Source organism: Bombus vancouverensis, chromosome 7 (assembly GCF_051014615.1).
Source record: "Bombus vancouverensis nearcticus chromosome 7, iyBomVanc1_principal, whole genome shotgun sequence".
Lineage (NCBI taxonomy): Eukaryota > Metazoa > Arthropoda > Insecta > Hymenoptera > Apidae > Bombus > Bombus vancouverensis.
The window spans coordinates 3,614,271-3,633,759 of record NC_134917.1 but is presented as its reverse complement, the minus strand read 5'-3'; the positions used below and the strand labels follow the sequence as shown (position 1 = coordinate 3,633,759).

Below are 19,489 nucleotides of genomic sequence, written 5' to 3'. Positions count from 1 at the left end.
AACAATTTTACCATTTAAGGAGTTCTTCGTGGAACGAAATAAATGGTAATCTAAAGGCGCGAGGTCAAGGCTACATGACAAAATCCATAATCATTTAGTTGCCAACCCAATAGAATCTCCAGATGTCTATCTTTCTTTGTCACGTCCTGTTAAGATCATTTTTACGACAGTTGATCGATCCACCGTAACCATAGACCTGTGTTATCATACAAACAGTTACAAACGGTAACCTAAATTGTATGAAAGACACAGGTTCCGTAAAACAAAATTCACGTATAAGGGAGAAGCTTTGAATTCTCCTCGAAGAGGGAGAGACACGATTTCCTCGTTCATCACCATCCCCGCCGATAAATCAGTACACTTTGCGGTTGCCCATCGCGTTAGAACGGTTTATAAGCAACATACCGCATGCCAGGGGTGCGGTTATCTTCGCATGTACCGGGTGTGCATTATCTCAGTATAAATACACTGGAGCGATCGCCGGACGCGTAACAGGCCGTGAAAATGAGCGACCGACGTATCTCCTGCACGAGGGTAGCAATGGTATCATCCCTCCGCAGCAGGGGAGGTGGGAGTGGTCGTCGAGTGTTTATAAACGAGATTAGGGGAATCATCGATGGTGTCTCGTGTGGCGCAGGGGTGTGTCTGGCATTAAGGGAAGGAGGGAAGTGCACTTTCGTGGATGTACGACAGGCTTGCCCGTCGGATACTTTCAATCAGCCCGATTGATCGTCTAGTTATTTCGATTCGCATCGCATTCGTCGACCGCATTTATTATCCTTATCCCCACCCCACGGTATAACGATTGTTCGTGTTACGCCGTTTGCCAGGCTGTTGGAGGGTTCCACCGATCACTGGTTGGATATGCTTCGTGTATAGGGACGAATCTTCGAACGAGTGGAATTACGATAATTCGAAGTTCTGAATCCATGTTACGTCTCTTTTAGAGTGATCGTGTATTAAGAAGATATTTCTTTGTACGAATATGAGCGTCGATAGTCGTAGATAAATAAATGGGATATCGGTTGCCAGAAAATTCTCAATTGTCAACTGTACTCTACTTCCACGAAAAACTTATCACGATTATAATCGTTGATACTTAAAATTCAACACCTTGTAACTGGTTACAGAACGAGATGATAACCTGGGCAAGATATCTGGTAGTCCACTAATTTTTAAACATTTGTCCGAGGAAAAACTAGTGTCGAAAGTTTCATGAGATCGGACGAATAATGTTGCGCGATATCTGGTCCGGACGCGCATGGCTACGCGCAGGTTCGCTTCTGCTCTAGAAAATATCGCGAGGCTCTCGAAAAAGTGGCGATACCGGGAAAGGGAGAGAGAAAGAGGGGAAAGCGGAGAACTCGCGCGCCAAGTTGCATGTGGATCGAGTGCTATGGGCGGCGCAACGCTGGACCACGCCTCTCGCTTCCCCTCTATGGACGGCGTGGTGGGGAGGCCTTTATCGCGATTGGCCGGCAACCGGTTCGTGAGGTCGTACCAACATTAATTATTCTAAATAAGTCGTCGCCCCTGCGGCGGCTGATTATAGAGTTTGCAGTGCCATAAATAGAACCCGTTTACAAATCGCGTTCGGGGAATAATGATCGTCGCTGCAAGATCCCGCGTCCCGTTCTTTCTTTTGCAAGCCAAACGAAAAACCCAATCAATCCCTGACGTACGAGACGTCGCGATTGGTCTCGCCCTAGGCGTTTTCTCTTTTCGACCAGCCAGTCCTTCCGAGTGACGCGTCTGCTCACGTATGTATTCCTAACGAACGAATTAACCACGCTTGCCCCCTCGGATGAATCCGCTTCTTGCTGGAATACATTTGGACGGCAATCAGCCCGCAGACGGATGACAGCGTCAAACTTTCAGGTAGATAAATCCTTGCCTCTTCTTTTTTCCCGCTGCTCCAGCTGGAATTTTGGCTACGAAATGAATTAACAAAATGCTGTTCCTTAGAAAACCTTCGTAATTGCGATATGTATGATTATTTTTTGTCTGGTACTTTCTAATTCTTATACATCGACTTCGTGTAAAACATAGAATCGACTGAAAATACAACTTTTTTTGTTAACAAAAAGTACCGTTTTCTCGTGGCCGAATCATTAGATCGATCGTTAAATCAATTTACAGCGATCGATCTCTCCTTGACAAATAACAGTGTGCCGGGTTTAGAGACCAAAGGAAGACAGTGTTGGAAACTAGTTTAGAGGATCTCTCCCCTCCAAACGCTGCAATGTTCCAAGTGGAAAGTGGCGCAGAGCGGTGCTCCATTCTCAGACGAGGCCGCTATTGATGGATAGACACGTTATGGTTATTTATAGCGGCTATCTCTATTATTGTTCTTACACGAATCTAACTAGCAACTAACGATCCTTTTGTGGTTCACGTGGCAGCTGGTATCCCTAGGTGTGGTCATTAATAAAACCATGCTCTTTAACAACCATACAGCCACAGCATAGAGTTTCTTCGCCAACTTGAGACTGGCGAAACAAAGGAATTGCCTTCTGTTCCCTCGGCTAACCCGACCGTGGCGTGGTTAGAAATATAATTTTGCAAGCCACGGGTGAAAACGTGTTATGCTCGTAAACACGTTCACGGAGAACAGGTGTTGCGTAACGTAGGAAATTTTATGGACATGTAAAGAGCCGACTTTTCGCGATTACAGTATTTCTTCGTTCGGTTATAATCGAGAACCGCCGATTATCGTCATTATCTTCGCTAGCATTACCTATTATGTTACCTGCTATCTTGTAAAATGTTCCATTCCACGTTTTTTCCAATAGCCACGTTTATTTCGTCGAATTAACGTTTCCATTCTACGCAATAATTACAACGTCCGTGATTATCAGCGGTACAAAAGTTTATTTCTAAATTAGTTGCGAGATTATTTATTAACATCCGGTTAAATTTCCGAATTTTCGTTAATTACGATTCGATAATGTATCGGTTCGCACGTGACGTGCGGGAATCAGGTTTTCTTACGGGCTTTAATTGGCACGATTTTAACGACGGCTCCTTAGAAGTCTCGCGTGCTCCTAATGTATAGGTTGGCTCGTTTCATGTCGTGGGCAAATAACGTTTCCACCAGAACAGCAGAATCTCATGCGATTAGACGTTAAAAGGGTTAATGACTGTAATTTTCTCTTTACTGGTTAATGGTCGAGTGTGTCGTCGCTATTTCTAATGAAGTTAATTACGCCAGCAGAGTGTCCGCGACAGATACCGCAATCATAACGATTTAGATCTCACCTGAACGATAAACGTTTGTTTACCGATGTTAAAAATTACAGTGGAAGAAACAACGTTTTTCGCGATGGGTTTACGAATAGGTACGACCGCAATCGAGTAACTTGAGAATTTTTTCATTTTATCACACTTGACAGAAACGATAAGGGACGAATGGGAACAAATTCGTAGAAGTAAGTCGTAATGTACGCGGATTGGTCGATGAACCATGTTGTGTCCGCCCTTAAACAAACAATCAATCGGCGCGCGTAAACCGAAGCGAAAGAGAGACGAGAAAAAGATGAGCACGAGAGAGAAACTGTGGATCAGCATCTGCATCACGGGTAATACATTTGTTCGTTAACCGTCACGGGGATCCAACGAAAAAGAAGAAGAGCAATGGCGAGAAGTGGTTCGTTCGATGTGGATGCTCTTGTAAATTTTTGTATAAAGCGATTTCGACGTCGAACGATAAAATTCACGTCAGTGAGAAAACGCCTGTCGACTCAAAGAAATGAATTAGCTGCCTCCGGATAGAAAACCGGGGTGGGGAGGAACAAAAGTATGGAGTAGTGGGCATCGAAAAACAGGAGAGGAGGATCGGAGGGCGTGGCTAGCCGGGGAGGGGCAAGATTGTGGGCAAGATCTTGCCCGAGGATGAAGGGTGGGGGAACGAAACGGGGCGGGGAGAAGCTGGCACTCTTACTGGCATTCGCAGTGGCGCGGATATCTTTGTTTTTTGGAGAAGCATTGCCAAATTACTTGGAAACATTACGAATATTGTACACCGTTCGCGAATTGCAATTAACACGTGTATGCTAACGTGTACACGAACTGTAATTACAGTTCTTCGTTCCTCGTATTTAAAAAACGTATTGAAAAGAAGGTAAAGCCTGGTACATACTATCTTAAGTAACGATGCTTTTACTTTGTATAATTCCTTCCGAAAATGGACGAGTATTTCATCGACGTAGAAGGAAAGTCGTGCCTCGGAAGAACTTGACAACATATTTTTCCCAAAGTAGCTATACGTAGAAGAGAAGGAAAAAAAACGGTTATAAGTAAGACAAAAATCTGGTCGCCGTTGAAACGAGACTGGAACGATGCAGTGGCATCGATCGTAGTGAACTCCAGCTCCCTACTCTTCGTACCACTGCCGGTGGAGGGGGGCGAGCAAACGGAGGGGAGTAGGGTAGACCTTAGGCCAGTGGGCGGAGCTTGTGACTGAAGAGTTAATAGAGATACAATCGAGGGTGTCTAGTGCACTGCACTCCAGACTGGGGCGTAGGAGGAGTGAAGGGACGAGGGGGTCGGAGGGGAAAGCGGTAAGTAGGGACCACAGGTCCCCTAGTTTAGACATCACTGAGCGACGGATGGACAGCCAGTCAGACCCGTCACAGCACTCGCTCGAGTCCTCGGAAACCTCGAGAAAAGCCAATACTAAGGAGACTTGCAGCTCTTGGAGCTGATCCAGAGTCGAACCTTTCATCTCGCTTCGGACAACAGCAACGTTCGACGCGACAATGTTCGCGGCTAGATGAGCCTGTCACGTGAGCGCGCAATACCACGCAACATCCGCCGACGAATATTACGCAATACGCGGGAACAGAAGTTTTAAGACGTTGTAAGTGGCACGAACGGCTGAATGTGATCAATGAATGATCAGTGAAGAAAGTACAGTGACGCGTGCGGTGATCCTAAGGGAAACTTTAACGAGCGAGATATGAAACAGTGAGTCAGTGTCTTGAACCAGTGAACTCTGAGCTCTGACAGACTAGATACGCGACAAGTGTGGCTCTGTGCACTTTCACAAATATGACGGCAGAGGGTTAGCGTTACGGTTGAAATTTCACCGTTCAACTGTCACGGCTGACATTTACATTTGAATCGTATACGTGACAGACGATTCGGAAGATCGAAAGATGAGCGTAGCTCTCGTGACAATGGATTCCGCGTACGGTCTTCGACTGGGAATTGGCAGCCATCATCATCATCATCATCATCATCATCATCACCATCATCGAGTGCGTTCACCCGAAAGTCACGTGGTTTCTCGCCAGGATCAGCAAGCGGATCACAAAGACGACATCGAGGCACCGTTGAGATTCAGCGTGGTAAACATACTGAGACCAGATTTTGGACGAGAGGCGATTCTCAACACGAAAGCACCGAAACAAACCACTTTGGCGCCCGGTCACTCGACGACGATTCCTGTTCCGATACCTCGTCACAGTCCTCTTTCTTTGCCACGTGATCTGACTCTATCGTCCAATCGATTGTCGCCCACGAGGCCTCAGCCTGGCAATTTTTCCGTGCACAGAGAAAGGGATCTGTTTTCTTCTCACTGTGGGCTGACGTCACCCCTTCAGAGGAACACTGGTCTCAGCAGAAGCGGAAGTCTCGAAAGCCTAGCGAGTAGCAGAAGTTCCGTCACCGGAAGTTCCGTAACTGGAGCACCTTCCCTGGGTTCCACGTCCTCTACCATCGGCAGCGACTCCTTAAGCGGAGACAGCAGTGCCGGAAATGCCAACAGCACCACCACCAACCAAACTGGACTCAACGGACAGAGTCCTTGGCCTGCCTGGGTTTATTGTACCAGATACTCGGACAGACCTTCATCCGGTAGGATTGTCAGTTATTTCGAATCTGAATTTTTTGAAGACAAACTTTCATATTCACAGAAATACATAAGCATTGTAAAGATATTTTTCATAATAATTTCATCGAAATATCAAATGTAACGACGTTCATTTCACACGAATGGCTTACCGAAACGAAATTTATACTTCGAACAATTTCTAAGAATTTACAAGAATCTACGTAAATAACTTTTCTACGTTCGTTCAGTTCTTCGATTTTATCAGCAACGATAATATTTAACGCTATTGCTAACAATAAGAGATTTTTACCATCGATCACATCGATTCGAGTATGAGAAAAATTAATACGTAACTCTAATATACGCGAGACGCGAAACTGAAAGATGACAGGGTGGTCCCACTGGGATTAATACGCAAGATTAATCAAGATCCCACGACCCAATCTGTATCGAGAGAGATATATCTCAGTTAATCGTGGGTATCACGGAAGCGGAGGAACGCAACTAGCCAGCCATAGCTCGCCACTCTGGTACCACTATTTCTCTGTGTATCGGCTTAATCAATTTACGTTCGGTGACCGTTACATCTGCAAACCAGTTTCTATGTAAATGAACGCGGGTTTCCCGGCACGTCGTGGAAAACGCTACATAAAGTTCCCCTAATTACAGTTTCCTCCGGTGTAACGCGATCGGATTCTATAAAGAAATACTAGTTTAGACCTAGTCTTAGAAGGAACCGATCGGTACCGAACTACCAGACTGCATACTTTATGTATAATTACAGTTTCAGCTCAGGGTGAACGTACAGCTTTGAATACACCACCTGTGTCAGTTCACAGAACTCTTGGTTCTTCTGAACCTATAACCGCGATCTACCATCTGCGACCATCGTGTCCCAGATATGCGACTTCTATCTAGTGAACAGGGTGGTCCGCGACCCTACCACCCGATAATCGCGGTTACTAATTACCGTAAATCGTGATCGATGTTCCGTTTCTTGATACCGGCTGGTTCTGCGGTTAATTAAATGGTGTTCGACGCTGAAGAGTGATCGATGGCCGATGGTAGATTTTAATCGAGCTATTTTAGCTGGTGCTTATCGTTGCACGCATGTTACTTCGAATTGGAGTGACATTAGTTGAGATACTTTGAGGAAATCGACGGAAGCAAAATATGTTAAACTTGGAAGACGAGTTGGCTCGAGAATTTTTTTATTTCTCCCTGCTTGATAGTTTCAATGGAATGAAACTAAAAAATATTAATACGGAAACACGTGTTCACTTGTTAACATTCGTGCGTTTTTCGGTTAAACAGTTAGTTTATTTGGGAATTTTATCGGAACGGTGTTAATACGCAACAACTTAACAAAACTTTTCAGTAGAATAATTTCTAGTAGATTTTAACATGGTAAGACGAATTAACACGTCGCTCGGATTCTTAGTTTTTTGAATATGTCTAATAATCTTTTTATTTAGAAATTCTAAAATTCCAATTTAATGTAGAAAAATGAATTAAGAATTGAATTGAATTAAGAAATGAGTTAAGAATAAATTGTATTTAATACTAGAACCACCAGTCAAATTGACTTGTTTTACAATTTTATTAAAAGAATAATATAATGAATTTTATTTTGTCTTTTATGTGTTCAAACTCAAAATAATTTTATATTAAGGCTACTTATACCAATACCAGTCAAAATGACTGGTACTTGTCAAAGTGTAAAAGAATCCTACAATCTGTTTATCGAACCTCAATTAGCCAGTTTCCTCGTTTTGTACAACTTGCCACACGTTTTTAAAATTTTTATCGCGTATCATTCGATATGATGATCGATCGCTAGATGCTAACACTAGAAATACCACAGCAGTCAAAATAACTAATTCTACAATTTTATAAATGTGTCAAGCCTCGTTTAGGGATTATGGTCCCAGATGGATTAATAATATCAAAAATTTACTACATAACGTGGACTTCCTTCTGTAAGAAAGTCATAAATCTGTAAATATAAAAATATTCTATTATTGCGTATTTTTTAAAGACCAGTCATTTTCACTATTTTTGGTAGAAATAGCTTCCTGTTAACTATCGGTAGTTCTAGTGTCAAGAGCGTAAGGTTTGACACTGATTTAACTGAAATTGATTTGTCTTTATCAACTTTCAACTTTGTGATTGTAGAAATCTTTGATTAACGAATGAGTTGGAAAAGGTTAGTTAACATGTCAGTGCTAAAATTTTGAAGGCAATTCATTAGAAACCTTGCTGGATAACTTCGAAAACACGTATTTCTATTCCTTTGAAGAAATCTGAATTCTTAAACGACTTGTTTTACTAGAAATTTTAGTTTACTCTCCTGTTAATGTAGTATTTATTGATAAGTTGCCCTATGAATATTCAGTAGCTGTCAGCAGTGTTTCCAATAATTCTTCTAAACGTTACAAAAACACGATAGCAGGTTAGATCGCTAGATTAATTTACACGTGACATGAAATTATAATCTCCGATCTAAAGGTCCAAAACGAATTTATTCTTTCTCGCTTCATTACTCTCTACGTATCTGTCCAACGGAAGATTAGTCAAAATTCTCTACCGAATCACCGATTTCTTCGACGTGCGAGCTTCTGATAATCAACGCGAATGCGTCGCTTATTGAGGCAGGATTTACGGATAGCGATCGCACCGTGTAACTCGAGGGAGTTTGGCGTTAGAAATTCCATCATATGCCAATTCGAGTGAGTTTATTTACAGCCGAATGAAGATTCGAAGCAAAACGTCAATGTTCGTATGGTTTACTTACAGCTCAATGAAAATTCAAAACAATCATGCTATCGAATGGAATTAAAATTAACGAGCAATTAACCGTTTCGTTTCAGGACCACGAACGAGGAGAGTGAAACGATCGCAAAACAACGGAAAGAGCGGGTCGCCGGAAGAGAAAAGACCACGGACCGCATTCAGCGCGGAGCAACTGGCTAGGCTGAAGAGGGAATTCACGGAAAATCGATACCTAACCGAGAGAAGGCGGCAGCAGCTCTCTCGAGATCTGGGCTTAAACGAGGCGCAGATCAAGATCTGGTTCCAGAACAAAAGGGCAAAAATCAAGAAGGCCAGCGGCCAGAAAAATCCGCTAGCTCTTCAATTGATGGCCCAAGGTCTGTACAATCATTCGACGGTGCCCGTTGACGAGGACGGCGAGGAAATCGTGACTGGAAGCAATCATTCGCACTAATGACCAGTAACGTGTCGTCAAAAAGGTTGTTGTTGTACTCGTAAGAAATTTCACTCGTACGATAACCGAACAATCCGCTCGCCGCTTTACACCAACGTTCTAACCCGACGGAAGTAGTTAAAAATGTCTGGAAAGGACGATTCGAAAACGATTGCGTGTTCTAAAGTCGTCGAATTTCTTACGGAAGAGTTTAACTGAAATGGAGGTAGGAAACACGTGTTTAAAGATATTTTAAACGGTCCACGACAATATTTATCGTCGGTCAGAGCGATAGGATCCTGATCTACTTCTATATAGCTACATTAAGCGATTACCAAATAATTTTCTACTCTAGTTTAGACGTAGCTGCAGCTATGAATCTTGAAACGGTGAAATCTTGAGCGATTTATATACCAGAAATACAGACAGAAAGGGAGAACGAGTGAGAGAGAGAGAGAGAGAGAGAAAAGTGGAGCAAGATCGACGTTCGTTTTTCGTATGATCGTATGGCCGCAGACTGAACCTTTATATTTATCAACTATATGTACGTATATCGGCATAGATACGATTCTAGTACACTGACTTCGGTACGATCCTTATCGATTAGATGCTTAAATTATTTATTTGCCTTGTACATAATTGTAAATACAAGTGATCGTAATGTGTATATGTATGATACGAGATAATCTTTAATTGCCGCGCGAAGATTATATTATTGTGTATGTGCGGAGCTGCACACGGTCGCGTGAATACAGAAACGATCTCACACTGTATATTCCTAATTATCGTACGAGTCTACATAGGATCTATATAGATCTTTCTCTAAATATACTTATATCTCATGTTCGTGTAGACAGACTTGGAAAGTATGCGTATATGGTAGATATATCCCGGTGTCTCACAATATGTGGTCGATATAATCTATGTAACCCGCTTACATGTTGCCACCGATTAAATCGAATTAAATAGATATATGTGTATATATATGTATATATGCGAGCTGTTTCTACATTATTCTCCTGTCCTTGGATATCTTGCACGATTTCAGATTTACTTTACAACTTCTGAAATCTGAGATATTATTTTCCATCGTAATCTGTTTTTAATAATGACGAAAAATTTCTCTTCCAATATTCGGAACAATTAATTAAATAAATATTCACCTCTACTAATGGAACGTGAATTTAAATATAGTTTGCCACTCTACGTACTGGATAATTATTAAAAAGAAAAAAAGAAAAAGGAAAAACAGGATCGTTTATGGTCGAACGATTTCAAAATGAAAGCGGACCAGAGCAATTAGTAAAATTTACGTGGCCGAAAAGTATGCGGATCGTGGAAGAGACGCCGTCTGTGTATATGGTCGCCATGGACGCGCCTCGTTCTCAGTGCAACGGTGCGGCGCGGCGTGACGCGATAATTGATCCTAAATTAACGAGCCACCCGGTATTCCGAGCGCAACCGACAAATGGAACGTGGCGAGGATGACAGTGCGCGACTAGCTCAAACGCATTCGCGCACATGTCGCTGCCGATCGACATGGGATAAGCGATATGTGCACCTGTTAGTAGCTGCCATACGTGGCTGCCCGCGAACAGATTTACGAAGGTACATTTTTTCTTCCTTAAAGAATGTCTAATACATTCGCTGCTATTAAAATATCGCTATCCTTCCTTAGAAGCTATTTTTCTTCATTACAGATATCTCTACTTTAATTAATAACGTTTGTGTTTTAATTACGGTTCTGATTATTTTCTAAATGTCTTTTTTTATTTATACGTAGGATAGGATGGGGCTCAAACTACGGCTTTTCGTATAAACTTGTGTACAATTTTGTAATAACAATATAGAGATATATTTGTTTCTTGTATTAAAGTATTTGATTATTTAATACCATTATACTTTATTTTTATAAAGTTTATTGGTTAATGCTCTCACTTTTTGCAAACTTTAAATCTTTGTCGATATAGAACGGGCTTTTTGCCCTGGAAATAGGTAAAAAACTCCTTTCGTATTAACAAATATTTATTTAGTGAACTTTTTTTGGTATACAATATTGACGGAAAATATTACGGTATGATTTCTTAAAGAAAAAAATGAAAACACAGAACAGAGATTCGACTTGAACAAAAAATAAAAATACGTGTAAGAGCTTTTTGGTTTAAACTAAAAACTAATAAAGCTAAAAAAAAAACCTTTTTAAACACTGGCATTATTTCTTTATACTTATCTTACCAACGTCATCTTACATTGAAAACAAATAATACAATCTATTTAACAGATACTCGGTTAAAATGTCTTCCTGTTCAACGAAAATATTTGTCGTGGCGATGCATATCCGAAAGAAACTTTATCTGGATATTCTTTATATCTTGCAATAAATCTTTTCAAGGAATTCTTACAAATATCATATTTCCTTGGTACTCTACATAATTTTATTTTACCGTTTACGTTGTTTGCTGCTTGTTTCATTACTTTCAAAGATTTCGTGCCACGATTCATTCGTCTTTTGTAGTGTTACATTGTAATAAAAAAAAAAAATAAACGTAAACAATCTTTTAGTTTTAGGTGAAGTAGCAATACACCTTCACGTGGGTTAATAAGTTCCAATACAAGAACCTCCAATATAAGGGAATACTCAAAGGAACACACAACCTTAACGTACTTGCTTCATACGCTGTTAAGCTATTATGTCACTTAAATGTAACTCAATAAAAGCGACGTACCTTTTAAAATTTTTGATCTAAATAATGATAAAGGTCGTTGTATAAATTGTAAGATCGAATGGCGGTTTTGTTGCCCCCTCCTCCTCCGGACAATGCTCCAATCATACGATGCCATTGTTCATCTATTGTTTTATAACGAAGATTTTGAATTCGGGACTTTTTACCCTAAATTTCGACATAAAAATAATCGAGATGATCCGGTGTGGTGTTGCGATATTTTCAATTAGAATAATTATGCTATATTGCAATATTTTTTATTGTTTTTGCAAAAGAAAATAATTTGATATTTTATAACGAAGATTTTGAATTCGGGACTTTTTACCCTAAATTTCGACATAAAAATAATCGAAATGATCCAGTATGGTATATTTTCAATTAGGATAATTATACTATATTGCAATATTTTTTATTGTTTTTGCAAAAGAAAATGATTTGATATTTTATAACGAAGATTTTGAATTCGGGACTTTTTACCATAAATTTCGACATAAAAATAATCGAGATGATCCGGTGTGGTGTTACGATATTTTCAATTAGAATAATTATGCTATATTGCAATATTTTTTATTGTTTTTGCAAAAAAAATGATTCTTTATATTTAATATATCGGAATTATCAGAGTGATAAAAATTCGTAATTTTTTATACAATTCCAAATTTATAGCAAATAAATGACTTTCTAAATTCATATGTTTGGTACATATGCGGATAAAGGCTTGTTTTTCTCGTTACTTCAATTCTAATTTCTTTACTGTAAGTCTTACTCTTCTGTCATCAGTAGCTAACAGTGTTTAATATATTTGACGTTCTACAAGCCGGAAATTTATATGTCTAACAACCAATGTTGAATAAAAAGGACAAGTTGAATGTTATTAATTGTCATTAATTTGAACGCATCGGTGGCAATGAGGTTCAGCATCCACAACCACACAGTCTGCCGGTACACGGAAACGGATATGTATGCGGATGGTAGCCGAAACCGGGGATAAATTACTGAGTCGTCGTCGTTGGCTATTGTATTTGAACGTGACGATCCCTAATTGGTAATTCTATCGCGAACCCGTTGCATTGTCCAACGTAATTGCGTGCTACGCTACTTTCGTGTACTAAAGGTAGATTCGATTTTACCGATTATCTGCTATGTACTAAATGCGAGAAACATCGTCGTAATTTTATTACAAGACTCTTTCTTTTATTATACTTAATCCTCTATTCGCATTATTATCTTATCTTATCCTTCTAATTTATTTTGTAATAAATACGAATTGTAATAAACTCGTGCCTCGTTAACTAATCGTCATTTCCAGTTTACAGCACCGACCATTCGACTCATTTACCAAGCGCAAGTATACGAAATATTAACTACACATTACATTACAGAATGGTTTGTTTTTATACCACTAACGAGGTATCTGTAACCCGGACTTGGTCTTATAACGAAAAACATCAATTGTATCATGAATCCCTTTATGGAGCAAAGTATCCGAATAAAATTAAAAGAACAAGACAAAATACACATCCACACAATTCCAGCTTTCAGAATAGTCATTTCAACAATTTACGATGCCACGCGAAATGGATTAATTTTAATATTCCCGATATATCTAACGAGACGGGAGTGAGGCCGCGGAGGTCGCGTATTTCAGGCCTGACGAACGGCGTCCATACAAGTCGCCATTATTAATTATCATTAATTTAAGCGCGGAGAACCGTGGGGGTTGGTAGTTGTTCGCGGGGCAAAACGGCGCGAGGACCTGGCAGAGGCGGTCACAGGAAGAGTGGAGGCAGGAGAAAGAGGGAAGAACGAAGCGTTGGCGGTGTTCTCTTCCAACGTTGTGAAACGAACGCACAGGATGGTGGCCCAAACCGGGGATAAATTACAGAGTCGTTGTCCTGGCCATTGTATTTAACTGCGACGATGCGTAATTGTTGGAACGCCGTTGCATATGCGGCAGAGAGAGAGAGAGAGAGAGGGAGAGAGCAGAGTGCAAGAGTGGCCGAGTACAGGGTGGAGAAAACGAGTTAGAAACCCTGTGGGGAAGCGGATAGGGTGAGGAGTGGGTGGCTACGGAGGAGACCAGAGGGATGGCGGAAGGGAACTGCCACTGTGGTCGAGAACCATAGTCATCGGAATGGCCATTAGGGGTCTCTACGGTTCCAAGAGTGGCTCACTAAATTTCACCTTCTTGCACGGCTCGTGACCACCTTGCGAACATCTACAATTAATGGCGCCTCAGCAGGATGTTTATTACAATATCAGAGAATACGTAAGGGCTGCGCTCGTGGCTACTTCCGGTATTTCTGTGGTACAATGGTTTAACTGCAGAAATTGGGAAACAACGTTAACTTGGATTTACGCTGGCTGTAGATCCTAAAATTCATTCGTTGATAGTATTAATGGTAGACTGATTAATCGTACACTATTGAGTGATTAGGATCAATGAATCGATGCAGACAATGATAAAGAGCGAAACTTTAATTAGTTTCATAGGTCAAGGTTCTCTATTCAAAATCAAATACGATTTATGCTTAATCGGACTCCATGGGATGGTATCTCTAAACGGTAATATTTTCGAATGAACGAATATCGACAACAGTGATTAGTATAACAGAAAGTGTACTTATTGTTTGTTCGTATAATATTTATATGTACCCATTTCCAGCTATTGATAAATTACGATTTTCAGAGAGGACTTTATTAATTATACCTACTAAATAATAATATAATTCTACTCTATAACATTTTGAGATTTGAAGTTCAACTTCTTTTCCTCTGAAACAATTTGATCATTTTTTTTATTTTATTTATTTTGATCGACTCGACTGTATCAACAGGCTATAGTAGTGTAAAAATCTATATATTCAGAATCAAATAAAAAAATTATACTGTTCCATTAAATTATAGTTTTCCTTATGATCAGAATCCAATGAAAAAATTATACTGTTCCATTAAATTACAGTTTTCTTTATGATACATATTATGAGTATTTACGAACGAGCTAGAAAATGTTTGGTTGTTATTCGATAGCCTTCCTCTCAATGAAGATTTGGCTGGTTAAAACGGAATCTACTGTATTCAAAACAATATTAATCGCGGAATGAAAATTCTGAGGCGAGAATCGCAGCGTTAAGAGATCACCTGGATTCAGGGTGGATCAAAAGCGTGCTCCGCACTCTAGAGACGTTAGTACCCGGTTTCCTCTCGGTCCGACTGCTAACGAGTGTAACGAGGCCTGGCCCGTCAAATTAAAGGCGGGCCGCGCGAGAGGCGAAGGGAAATTTATCGCGCCGCTTTCGGGAACCGCGGGTAAAGGCCACTTAGCTGCCCGTAAATGCGTCGTCTCTATGACGACACGGCGGCAGATGTCTCGCCAATAGATCACCCCGTACGAGCAGAGAAAGAGGCTTTGTGAACGCGTGTCTCTCATCGCAAGCACCGCCAATGGACGTGAAAGAGCCGCGTATGAGTTATGTCGTAACGAGTCGCGACGTTTTTCTCTTACGCACGTGCTCTTCGGCAACGTTAAAAGATTCTTGGACCAGGAAAGATCGAGATTCATTGCGGTTACGGCGATGAATTTTAATCACTCGCTGTCAGACTGCGGATGTTTATCCATTTAAAAATTTTAGGAAATTTAAAGATAAAAAAATTCATAGAATATATAAGCTACATATAAGAATATTCCAGTAACGATATTTAGTGGCTGACATGATTCTCCGTATAGGTTCTACATATCTTTTTACTTGCGCTCATAAAAATACAAGTGTCTGTAGCGGCACACGAGTTAGAATTCGATTCAAATCATGTTGTTGTTTTGCTTCGCAGTATGAAGTTCGTTAGGTTACGTATAATGTAAGAATAAACAAACTCCGAGCAAAACAACGTCGCCGCTACATGTAACCGCAAAACAAAGACAAATTTGAATCTTCCGACTTCCCCCTGACTATTATAAATAAACGGATTATTATAAACAGCGACCAAACGACGTTACGCACACCGTTTCGCGACTAGTACATGGTATCGACGATTTCAAATATAATAACGATTTTACCTACCAGTAATCTCATCATTTAGCTCCTACATGTCCATAAACACTTGCATTCTAATTATAATATTTAGTATGACAAGAAGGCGTCTATTTAAATTCCATTATCGTCATAGAAATATGAAGTTGCATTAAAATTACTAGTCTACTTATTATTCACACTTCAATTTTAAATTGATACAGTAAAAATAATTCTTACTTGAAGAAAAGATTGTAATTGTCTCGTCATAAAGTATAGGAAAAGGACGGCTATACCAGCAAGAACATCGTTCGTGTTTTGTACGGGATTCGAAAATTAGTAGGAAGATTTACTAGGAAGTTAAGAAAACGCGATGTTGGTGCGAAGATGGCGAGACGGGGCGTCGTTAGGGCCATTGGTACCGGTTGCATCGTTGCTAGACTGTTTTTCTTAGTAGGGAGAATCGTTTGACGGGAAGTTAGCGACGTAGTAACCGTTTTATTGGCATGCGTGTACATCGACGCGCCAGAAGAAAGCTCTTTGTTCGTAAAATGTCACTTACATCGGTTTAATACTGCATCCCTCGGCTTGCGCCCCCTTCGGTTATCCAGACACCGAAACCAATCGCTTCGTCAAGCCGATCTTCGACGATGCATTACGCACTTTTCTCGTCTCTGACATTTATCAATACAGGATACTTTGCAGGTCATCTCTCGGGACCTTTGCGTCTTAGTTCTTTCCTCACAATGTGTGAGCATCCTTTTAAGCATCCTACTGCATCGAGATATTTTCTTTGATCGTGTTAGAAGAGTAAAGCAATTTGTTAAGTTGTTTCAAGCTTCTGCGAGAATATTGGCAAATGAAACGTATTTGAAAGATGGAAACGGTAAATGATTTATATAACAGCTACAAAAGTGGAATGGAGATTCTTAGTTTTACGTTAGAAGCATCCATAGAAATTTTCATTTGGTTTTCGTAAAAGAAAAAGAAATAGTTTTTCTTACAGCTTCAAAATTGATATAAAGATCGATTTACAGAAATTTGCTATTATTTTGGATATAGGACCAAAACAGTTAAAATACAAACGATTTAATTTAATAAGTTTATTAGCGTATTAATCGTTTTTATTGAATTAAATTCATCAATAATTTTTACCCACAATCGGTCTTTTGATACCGTTAATAGACAAAATAAAATATCGTAGTACTCGCAATATTTAAATCTGTGATATATTCAGCATAAAATTCAACTACATTTTTCTCGCTAAAGAAATCATTCTTCATTTTTTTCTCAATTACATCGCCTACCGTTTAAACTAAACTCCTGAATTGCGAAAGGCAACAGTATAAATTTCGTAGAACGAATGAGGACGAAACGGAACGTTCATCAGTCGTCGCTACGATCAGCCAGATTAATCGGCCGATTCTTTCGTTTTTGGACACTCTAAATCTTTCTGGAAAAATAGAGCAAAGGATCCAGGCAGATTGCTCGGTTGCTCGATGGCTGTGTGTGCAGGCTCCGCGAATTTTCATCGAGCCACTCTTCTCGAGAGCCGCGTGCTATTTCAGCTCGTTAGGATAACGAGGATCTAATGTCGCGTTCACAGCCCGGCCAATTACGCGTTACGGGCCGAGGAGCGCATCTTTCGGCGGATCCGCATTGCGACCGTGCTGTCCGGAAACGAAACGAAGATAACCACCAGTCCAACTTTGTAATTAATTAAGAGTTTTGCCTGATTTTTTGCCCACTCTGTCGTTCCCATTCGGTTCTACCAATAGAAAGTTAATTCTTTTTTCACATAGCTCTTACAACGTTCGAAATTAAAATACTTTTTAATTTCATGAAAATAGTTGATTATCACGATAACGATGCATTTTTCGCATAAAGAGTCGACCAAGTCGCAAGCTATAATGCTACATATAAAGTACTTATTGTCTAGAAAATATTTAATACCAGAAATGCAATAATCCTAAGGATAGAGAGCTACGTAATTATTTTCTAAATTGTTCATTCGGAATTCATCGTTAGTGAATTAAAATTCAATCAGCTAATAAAGAACCCTGAATTCAATGATCAAACTGCCATTACTTGTTAAAAATTTGATTCTGAAGACGAAACAAAAGGTAAATAGTTCCTGTTCCAAAACAGTGAGACGATACAAGCGGCGTTTCTCGTCCACATCCGACAGTTCGATGAAAAACGGAAAAAGACGGCGTGAAAGTGGGGTGTCCGGGTGGTGCGAAGAAATACGCGGACGCATCTGGTTACCTCGGCCCCCCACGCGTTCCCTTGCGCTTTGTCGCGAGTTAGCTAGCCACGGTACGTGAGCGCCTCGCGTTTAAGGTATAAGGGCATAAAGGTTTGCTTTCGGTTGTCTGTCGTGAAGGTCCCGAACATGGTAGAACGTGCGCACGTCTCTCGGCTATATGGGACCAAGAGTCGGTAAGAGTAGAGAGACCACCCAACGCGATCGCGCGAGACTTCTGAAGCGGGAGAGAACCAGAGGAGAAAGAGAAGAAGAGGAAGAGGATCGTCAGAGAGGAAGAGACAGAGCCGATGGAGAGACAGAACGACACAAAAAGGGGAAGGAAAGAGAAGGAAAGTGGGAGAGGAGAATAAAGCGAAGAAAAGGAGAGGAAACCACGAGGTGGATGGAAAGAGAAGAATCTTAAAGGGACGAGGCGAGAGAGGATCGGGCATCTGGGCAAGGAATGCTTGTCGGGTCATTAATGCTCCTCGCTATGCACGCTCCTTATGGATCTGACCAAATCAGTGACCGATTGCCCTCCCCCTCTTCCCTCTGCCGGTCTGTGGCCGCAAAGTGGACCGCGCTCCATCGCTGCAACTGGTATATTCTGATGCGAGAAAGCTTCTGCAGGCTTCCTGATGTTCGTATTTCCTTCCCTCCATTTTCGTCAATTCTTAATTATCGGTTAACGAACGGTTCCGCGAGTTTAACCCCGCGCAGTTGCCAGTGATTTTCCATTCTTCATTTCTAGCTACCAGATAGCCATTTACCACGTTCATACGACATCGCATATACATACCTCCGTGATTCTTTGCCGAGTACTCGTGTCCAGTCCGAGTTCGCGTGTTTTCATAGTTACCGACAACTTTCTTAAGTTTCTCGCGCATCAGTGGAAAAACTTGTATAACACCGTGGATTCAATTGAAATCCGTAAGTGGATTTGGTTGGAGATCCGCGATAATTTACCTTTTAGCGGAACAATTAAGTTTTTACCGAGCTTGTTCTCCCCTCTGGTCGCCGATCGCGATCGTTCGAATGGTTCTCGAGCGGCAAAGCGGGAAAGAAACCGCTGCGCATAAACAGCGCGTTCACATGGCATCCATGAGCTGAGAGTAAGAGTGAAAGAGAGAGAGAGAGAGAGAGAGAGAGAAAGAGAGAGAGAACCAAGTCTTGCGCGGCTCTTACGCGGAACAGGTGCTGCTCGCGATTGTAACGGCGCGCATTGTTACACTGTAACCCTGTACTCGACGAGATACGTAATCTTAGTACGTGGTCTTAAACTATGTTGAAGAACGTCAGACACGAGAACGATAGACGGAGAGAAAAACGCACGGAGAAAAGGGAAAAATGGTAATGATCCTAGGTTGGTCCTAAATAAAGCTTTATGTCGTATCCATTTCATGCGTAATTGCAGCACCGTCGGGTAGATAGAGCAGCGACGCGACGGGGTGGCGGAGCGTGGATACCTGCCAT

General features: G+C 40.9%; 1 protein-coding gene across 1 annotated transcript; it reads left to right on the top strand.

The window, feature by feature from the left end:
• The first annotated feature begins 4,637 nt into the window (after positions 1-4,637).
• On the top strand, positions 4,638-9,962 carry LOC117164636 (segmentation polarity homeobox protein engrailed). Its single transcript, XM_033347792.2, has 2 exons — positions 4,638-5,856; positions 8,704-9,962. The coding sequence occupies exons 1-2, from the start codon at positions 5,157-5,159 to the stop codon at positions 9,057-9,059; spliced, it is 1,056 nt and encodes a 351-aa protein (XP_033203683.2). The 5' UTR covers positions 4,638-5,156; the 3' UTR covers positions 9,060-9,962.
• Positions 9,963-19,489: the final 9,527 nt, after the last annotated feature.